The sequence below is a fragment of the Tetrao urogallus genome (assembly GCF_951394365.1).
Source record: "Tetrao urogallus genome assembly, chromosome: 2".
NCBI classification, from domain to species: domain Eukaryota; kingdom Metazoa; phylum Chordata; class Aves; order Galliformes; family Phasianidae; genus Tetrao; species Tetrao urogallus.
The window spans coordinates 39,922,528-39,932,067 of record NC_136814.1 but is presented as its reverse complement, the minus strand read 5'-3'; the positions used below and the strand labels follow the sequence as shown (position 1 = coordinate 39,932,067).

The 9,540-nt window shown below is 39.3% G+C and overlaps 1 protein-coding gene across 1 annotated transcript; it reads right to left on the bottom strand.

The window, feature by feature from the left end:
* Positions 1-2,152: 2,152 nt before the first annotated feature.
* ARV1 (ARV1 homolog, fatty acid homeostasis modulator) lies at positions 2,153-9,408 on the bottom strand (the record flags this gene model as incomplete). The annotated part of the gene is made up of 5 exons (XM_079550138.1): positions 2,153-2,259; positions 2,699-2,923; positions 4,356-4,509; positions 5,025-5,144; positions 9,310-9,408. 5 exons carry the CDS (start codon positions 9,406-9,408, stop codon positions 2,153-2,155), a joined length of 705 nt encoding a protein of 234 aa, XP_079406264.1.
* Positions 9,409-9,540: the final 132 nt, after the last annotated feature.

Genomic DNA, 9,540 nt, shown 5'->3' with positions numbered 1-9,540 from the left:
AATATTTTTAATTCTAAATAAACTTTAAGAAAATTGCTCCCTTCAAATTTATATACATTTTATTTACACATTTTGCTTCTGAATTGGTGACATTTATATGTAATATAAAATCTTTTCCTTGTATGTACAGGAAGCTGGAAAATACCATATGAGAGTTACAATAACAAATGGGGTTTAACTCAGCAGACACCAGCATTTTCCTAGTGCATATTCTTGTCACCCTCTCCCATGCAGCAGAACAACATCCCCTCTTTCACTATGGGCAGAAGGTGAAGGAAGAAAATGAAAGCAGGCCAAACTTGCTTCCCTCAAGCTTTTATAAAATATTTAGCGCACTTTCCCATCTCACCTTCTCAAACTGCAGCATACGTTGCAATGATGTGTCTGGCAGTGTAGGAAGACAAGCTCTTCAAAGCACCATCAGCAATGTACTGTTTTGAAAAAGATCATAGGGGAGGAGTACCTCTCCAAATCTAATTATGCAAAACAACGCATGTTCTAGATACCAGATTGCCAAAGTTGCTAAAGCAAGGTGGATCCCTCATACACCTTCACAACTATTTGCTTACTGGAACAGTTTTGGTGTTGACTTGTCTTGTGTACTTAAATGGAGCTGCACTTTATTTTTTATGGTTTTATTTTATTTTAATTATTTTTTGCTTTCTCTGGCCACATCACGTGCTCAGAAAGATGCCAGTTTTAATAAGTGGTACATATATGGTGTTGGCTTCTAATCTATTGAAAAACAATTAGCAATCCTTTGCTTTTCTAACACAGTAACAACATGGCCTGCATAGTTTCAAGGGTTTTAATGTCTGATGTCTTTTGTGATCATAATCTAGACCTACTCTAAACCTGTTCATAGTTAACTTGGAAGATGTTGCAAAATTTTAACTAATGCATTTTGCACAACATAGATAGCAGACTGTACCTGAGAAAAATGAAGAAGCTAAATGGTTCTGTAGACAGTACAGCCTTCCAGAACTGAAGCAAAAAAATTAAACATTGGATGAAACACAATGGAAACTGGTTTGCAGAAGAGTAGGTCAGTGTCCTAACTACTGCCTTGAGAAAATCAATTCTGCCAGTTCCTTCGTGGGCCATCTATCCCTCTCCTTGCCTGCGAAGGAAAATGGTGCAAACTTTCTTAAGTGTCGCCTTATTAATACTTTGCAAATCTTGCCTCTTTTCAGTCTTACATTTCACTTTCTATGAAATAACATACAATTCAAAGCCAGTGAAAACTGTACTTCCTAGAGATTACTCTAGAACTAGGCATTTTATTATTCTGGAATGTTTATATAAACAAATCGAAGAACGGAACTTAGTTTTTCCACTTTAGTTTCAATCTGCAGTATTTGCCTTTTCTATTAAAAAATCTGTTTGCACATGTTCATTTCTCTCTGAAACCTGTTTTTGCAGAAATATCAATTTTGGCTTTTACATTTTTCCACCGATTCTTTTCCTTCCTCCTAAGGGAACAATTCATCCCTCTCTTTCTGCCAAAATGCAATGATTGCTAACAGAGCTGAAATTTTTTTAGCATACCTTTTTTATTTCAGTCATTTATATAGCTAGATTTATAACGCTCCTAGGACAGTGAAATGTTCACATTTTTAATAGAAAAATAAGCTAAAGCTGAAGTTTCATTGCTTATCACATCAAACAAACTTCCAACTGCTTCTCATTTTAGCTCATTCTCAAACTGTCTACTAAAATTTTTATTACTGATCATCTTCATTATCACTATAAAAACAGTGTCTTCAGTGCCTGATGGCAGAGATCTTGCTTAGACAAGGTGAGCAGAGGTGCAGGCACTGATTTTTTCTCTGGAGACAGCAACAGGACCTGATGGAGCAGCATGGAACTGCACCAGCAGGAGGTCAGGTTGTGTGTTAAGACATGGTTCTTCAACAGTGGGTAAGTTGAGCACTGGAACAGGCTTCCCAGGGCAGTGGTAATGGCCCCAGACTGCCAGAATTCGAGGAGCATTTGGACAACAGTCTCAGACACAAGGTTTGAATTTTGGGTAGTGCTGTGTGAAGCAAGGAATTGGACTGTGGGCCCCTTCCAACTCAGGATATCCTATGACCTTCTTCATTTGAAAATGATCATCACCCTATCCATACTTCTTTAGGTCTGAGCTGACATTTCAAACATCCCATCCAATTTTCTGGACCAAACAAACCACACCATTTTCCAAAATTAATCCAAAGAAAATAGCCAACCAAGGGAACACTCGGTTCAAGTTCAATGTAACTGCAAAAGAAAACAAAACAAGTTTATGAATTTCCACCTAAGACCATAGAAACAATGTGAGAATTCATACTAATTTGGATGCCTAAGAAATCACACAAATCTGTTAACACATGCTTTCCAAAGCTAAGCATAAAATTAATATAAAACATTCATCTTCCAGACACACTCTACTCTGCGTTTTGATGATCCACACTGAAATGTCTCAAACTGTAACTGATGGATCTGATGGCTTTAATGCAGTATACAGAAAGAGATGATGCTAAGTTGTTTCTTTAGCTCGCTTTATATGAAATCTAAATATCATCACTTTAGGCTAGAGCTTTCTCAATCACACATCTCATATTGATTAAAAAAATATAACAATAGAAATGACTTATCCATCAGCTGCATTTTCTCACACATTCTATACAAATAATGCAGTAACAAAGCAAGAACGTACCTCTAATTGCCTGAGAGTTTGATATCAAGACAAATACTTTTATAAACACAAGGCACAAAGGTGTGTAGTCATGTTCCCAAATAACAGCTGGAATTAGCAAAAGCTTTCCGTAGCTGGACAACAGTAATGCCTTGAGAAGTAAAATGAAATCAGACTTCGTTTTTAGCATCTTGGGTCTCCTCCACCACAAGGCAATAAAGATGCCAACCAGAAATGAAGTTTGTTCTAAGAGATAATAAGAGAAGTTGGAAAGAGAAAATGAAGCACCAAAATCAAGTCATTTTTGATACCTTATAGTGAAGTGACACATCTCTAATGCACCTGGGCCACTGCTATTTAAAAGACACATGCAAACACGATCATGATTTGCATCTCCTTTGTTCATTTTAATAGTAATACATTATTACTACTTAAACCAATTCAGCATTATTACATTCAAAATAATCCTATTGCAAAATTCTGCTTACAAGACTGTCATACTTGTAATTTCTAACATCACACAGCACAGGTACATGAAGCTCTTTTTAACAGAAGGTGAGGTTTTTGTTATTTTCTGTTGGGTATTTTTTTTAAATTCAAATTGTCTGTTAGCCAGTAAAACAGAGCCATCAGTACATTTCCTTTCTGAAAAGGTCCCCAGAAATGAACTCCTTCATGCAGCATAAGGAGGAATACTAAGGTGGAAAAATCATTGAGCTATTCTTGATAACTTCTCCCTGTGTAACACTGGAACTTACGCAGACATCAGAGCAACTCTCATGACAGCTGTAATAGCTGAATTACTACTGAAATACAAGTTCCAACATTTCTGCCGGCACGTAATGAAAACCTACTGGAGCAACATTAGAAAATAAACGATTGAAGTTAGATTCTCAATGTCTAAGGGAAATATTAATTTTTGTCTGCATGTTTGATTTAAAGAATGTCACCTGGAAAAAAAAATGAGAGAATAAAAGCCTTAATGAAAATAAAACAAAAAGTCTCCCTGCCTCTGACTGCAGTCTTAGAGCATAGGAATATTTTCCTTTGTTTGTTTGGTTTTGTTTTTAAAGAGTTGTCTTTCCTTTTTCCATAAATTGTAAGCAAAATCCTATGATAACGAAGCATCTCCCCATGTTACATATTGACTTTAAAATGAGTAAAACCAACAGGGTCATTTTAAATAGACGAATGTAGAAAGAGGAACACTCTCTATTATAGGGAACACTACTGGCAATATATCAGGCAAGAGAATGAGGCACAATGTAAACTGCTGAGAATGCTAACGTGCTTGAAACAATGATCATATATAAAAACAGTATCTGGAGATTTGCATCTTGGAATAAGGCTGAGCTCTATGCTAGTCTTCAAGCTATTTAAACAAATTAAGACTGTTTTTAAAATAGTGCCACTTTTCAGTGATTTGATGTCAAATGCTGATCATGTCAGTCTGAATATCATATCTGTCTGAACTGTAATCAAGTTTGAAAAATGAATTCGTAACGAATGAAGGCAAATTAGAGAATGTGTGCATAATCATTTAGCCATGCTGGGTTGGACATGACTGTCTACTCTATATTACTAATTCTTGCAATGCAGATTTGCTGAAAGACTTATGAAATTATTGAATGCTTAAGAAGTACATTTGATAGTTACATGAAATAATTATTGTTCTTACCTAAAGAAGCTATAGCAAACATTCTATAAAAATCCCATTCCTTGGCATATCTGATTAAGTCATCAGGATCTGTACTTTGGCTAGAATCCTGGAGTTGCAGCCACCTCAGATAAGCTTCACAGAGTAAACAAAATATGTAGAGCTTCCCATGAAACTGAAAAATGAAAGCATAATAAAAACATAAGTTAAAGCACTAATATTTAATAAGTATTTAAAATACATCCCTATATCTCTAAACAAACAACCTCTGAGGATTTTAATATGTTTAGAAATACAAACAAATTATTCTGTTGCATCCCTAGTTTCTCAAATAATCTTTTTAACATCAATTCACAAGATAGGAAAATTAGAGAATGTAGAAAATTGCATGGAAGAAAGTACGTAACTGTAGTTTGCAAGGCCTGTTTTCTAACTTTTTTTTTTTTTTTTTAACTGAGAAAGCTGTTTCAATTAGAAATATAAAAACAAAACTGTAGCTAATAGTCCTTTGAGATTTTGTGTGTTCTATTCACAATACTAGACCCTTAATCTGGGAACAGGACTGGTTCACCTTGCTGGTATCAGTGGAAGAGAACAGACCCTGAAGTTTATACCTATTACAACCAATGTATTAAACCCAAGTATTACCTTTAACCTAAAAATTTACAAAGTAGGTGCATAGCAACTTACATTAATCTTTGTATTGAAAAGAATGTGTCTGTATGCTTGTGCTTTACATAAAATTGCATTAATCAAGATGATGACAGGATCATACTCAATGTATTTATCCACAGGTTTCTGGCACGATTTCTGAAAGTCACAAAATAACAAGAATTAGAAAGAAAAGAAAGCAAGAGTTCATGAAATGTTCCTGAGCTTAGCACAAAAAAGCATAAATACAAAGTAGCCATTCAATTCTCATTTGTTTTTCCTTAATGTAATCTTTATTTTCAATTGATTTCTAATTCATCCAGAAGAATTGCTTTTTTGCCCTTTGACATTACAGTCAATACAAGCATTTCCATTATAAACCAGAAAGATACACCACCTATTTTTACAGGCTTCAGATTAATACAGATCAACAAACTATGAAGGAGCTTATTTCATTTATCATTTACTTCTTTCAAAAGATATGTTTTATCTTCCTATCCTACCTTTTTCTTCCTTTCAAGAAATAAAAATATTTTTTTCTTGTTGCATTGTTCCTCCATGCTGATATAGCCCAGTATTTCAATTCATTTTTTATTATTTAACAAACAAATATTAATGCATTTAGAAAACTTGAAATGTAGTTTTCACACACAGATATAGCTGAAAAGTCAGAAATTGCCACTGACAGGTGGTAAGACATGAAAAAATATACTTCTCGAATGCATCTGTTGGTTCCTGCTGTGCCTACTAGAGGCTATTTCACCCAGCCCACTGGGAATAGGTTGTCATCAGCCACTTGAAACTTATGGACTAGCCTGGATGGGTGCCCTCTCCTTGACTTGAGCTAATGAGAGGGGGTAACAAAATTACCTTGCTGTACTTGTGATCAGAACAGTCTTAGAAAAGGCTGAACCAGCAGACCCCAGAGGAAAATCGCTTCTAGGGGAGAGCAGAGGAGTAGCAGCAATTGGCCACAGCAGCCACAGCAGCTCAAAAAGGGCTCTTGCAGAAAGCTGCACATCTACAGGCCTGCTTTTTTCTGCTACCAATCCTCCAGCTCTGCAACTTGCTTTCTCTAGCTTGTCCTGAGCCAATTCATTCCACTCCCCCAGGCCTCCACATCAGCTGTCATGCTCAGAGTGCAGAAGTCATAGAGTGATCTCTATTTCCATTTTAATGAGCTCACTGCTGGAACACAAATCCACGCACAGCAACTTTCTGTAACACTGCCACAGTCAAAAACGCAGCATGAGATAACATGAAACTACAGGCAAGCTCCACATCAATTTGACAGTGATTCCTTGTGTCCAAAGTTAACTTTGCCTTGATATTTATCAGAATTACTTTCTGAAAGGTTAAGCATGCAAAAATTTACCAGCAGATTGACTTAAAAGCCCAATATCTATATCAAGAAAAACATTTGAACAAATGAATAAATTGAATAAAGCACCTGAGGAATGCTGCTACCATTAATTAATGTTTCTTGGTCCCAATAAAGAAAAAAACAAACTCATTTGGATGAGAAAATACTAAGTACAATGACAAAGTTAGAAGGAATTAACTCAAAAATATATGCATTAACTAACAGTTTGATGGATCTAAAATTGAAGCCAGAAGGATGGAAGAAAGGACATAATTAACAAAGAAGACAACAGCTGCAGCATTTAATAAGCGAAAAATCTACCACAGAAGAAACTGTAACTATAATTGAAGGCACAGAGAGCAGAGCTCAGCGCTGCACCTCCTCTCCCTGTGAGGAGCTGCAGCCACTATAAAGCCTCTCCTCAGCTTCCCTGTTCTGGGCTGTACAGACCCAGGGCCCTCAGCCACCCCTCACACACCTCACCCTCCAGACTCTGCCCCATCTTCTAGCCCTCCTTTGGATGCTGTCTGATAGTACGTAGGAAGGAGGCTGATACAAACGAACACACAAGCAGCAGTATCACCTGTAATATAGATCTAGTGCTGCAAAGCTACAGCCAAATAAATCTACAGCTGTAAAACTGATGTTTAATTCAGCATACTACCAAATATTTAAAAATCTTATTTTACTTGTGTTGATTTAATGGGAAGAAAAAAAATCGATATCACAAAAAGCAGCCATCTTCAAGGACTTCTCATACAAAGAGAGGCCAATACATTCATGCCTGCTTATCTTCTTAAGTTAGATAAGAATCCCGTTCTAAATATAATTTATTTCTATTTGAGCCTTAACTATACAAAGGAAGAGTCCTTTTTGCTGACCCAGCCAGTGACCTGGTCAGCGTGAGGTCACTCAGGGACTTGTGAGATCTACAACACATTTCACTGCAGAAGACTTGCACTTGCACTGACAAACTTACTGGACAAAATGAAGACAATAATTCTGAAATCATGAGGACATCACAGCATTAATAAAACTTCCAGGATGAAGTTTTCGCCATGCCTGGATTTCAGTTTTTTTTTTCCTTCCAGCTGCAATACTAAAATATCTTCAGCCAACCTTAAGCACCTAGGAAGCAAATGTGATGAAAGCCTGACTTCAGCCAAACCAACATAAGCAAAGGTTAATGCAGTTCACGTATATGTATGTTTATCTTGACAGTTTAAACTAGTTAAAATTATGGAGCTTTATGAACAGTGATAATCCACAGCACTTTCAGAGAAGATCAGTATGAGCAGCTCAGCAATGCAGAACTGCTTGCAACCTCACTTTTAAGACTGGGGTGCATTAAAAAGAGCATGGCCCAGCCCAGGCCCATGATGGTACTGGCCTTCTATGACCGTGTCACTGCCTCAATGGATAAGGGAAGAGCCACCAATGTCATGTAAGGCCTTTGACATGGTACCCCGCAACATCCTTATCTCCAAATTGGAAAGAGATGGATTTGAAGGGTGGACTGCTCAATGGACAAAGAACTGGCTGCAGGATTGACTGCAAAGAATGGTGGTCAACGGCTCAGTGTCTGGATGGAGATTAGTGACCAGTGGTGTCCCCCAGGGGTCAGTGCTGGGTCTGATACTCTTTAATGTCTTCACCAGTGACACTGGGATTGAATGCACCCTCAACAAATTTGCTGATGACACCCAAGCTGTGGAATGCAGTTTACACACGAGAGAGATAGGATGCCATCCAGAAGGACCTAGTCAGGCTTGAACAGTGGGCCCAGGTGAACCTCATGACTGCAAGGTCTTGCATCTGGGTCAGGGCAACCCTCACTATCAAAACAAGCTGGGAGATGAAAGGATTGAATGCAACTCTGCAGAAGAAGACCCGGGGGTACTGATGGATGGGAAGCTGAACATGAGCCAGCAATGTGCCCTTGCAGCCCAGAAAGCCAACTGTATCCTGGGCTGCAAAAAAAGAAGTGTGGCCAGCAGGGAGAGGGAGGTGATCCTGTCCCTCCACTCTGCATTGGTAAAGTCTCACCTGGAGTGCTGCATCCAGATGTGGAGTCCTCAGTACAGGAGAGACACAGACATGTTGGAGTGTGGCCAGAGGAGGGCCACAAAAAATGATCCAAAGGATGGAACACCTCTCCTACAAGGCCAGGCTGAGAGAGCTGGGGCTGTTCAACCTAGAGAAGAGAAGGCTCTGAGGGGACCTGATACTGGCCTTTCAGTATCTAAAGGGAAGCTGCAGGGACAATGGAGACAGACTCTATTGCATATTAACAAAAAGCAACCAAAAATCCTTTTTTGTTTTTTTTTGTCCCGTGTAGTATGCAAGTCTGAAGATAGCAGAAATCCATCTTATCACCTTGACTGCCTTCTATCTGAAAATACCTGTTGATGGGTCCAGTTTTCAAATAGTCTCTATTTCTGATTTAAGGGAGGGAATCAAGACTACACCCTCTTCCCCCTCCCCCCCCCCCAGGCAAATAAATAAATAATTAACACAGTGTGCTAAGCGATCCAACTTCTCCACACACTACGGAGAAACACATCAGAACTTACCCCAGGCCACAACCTACCCTAAACACTACCCAAGCCAGACAGCTGAATGCTGTGTGGATCATAGAATCGCTCAGGTTGGAAAAGACCTTAAAGATCATCCAACCGCAGAGTCCAACCGCAACCTAACCATACTGCCCTAAGTAACAACCCTAAATCATGTCCCCGAGCACCGCATCCAAACGGCTTTTAAACACATCCAGGGATGGTGACTCAACCGCCTCCCTGGTGAGCCTATTCCGGAGCTTAACAACGCTTTCTGTAAAGAAGTTTTTCCTGACATCCAACCTAAGCTTACCCTGGCACAACTTAAGGCCATAAAGCAATAGCTGAAAGCACCGCCGCAAACGCCACAGCCGCGCTGCCCCAGGCCCGCTCCCGCCCGACTCACGCAGACAGCGATGCGGAGCACGCCGTGCCGGTAGTCGCGGTAGAGCTCCGCCGCTTCCCTACTGCACTCCACGCACCGGTAGTCGCCCCGCTCCGCCATCGCACGCCAAAGCACGGCCCGCCCACCGGCACTTCCAACCACCTCGTTTCCGCGTTCAGAAACGAAAGAAGGACGTTCCCTCACGCGGTGCATACCGGGAGTTGAGGTTTTCTCCCGCCTCCCGGCAGTGAG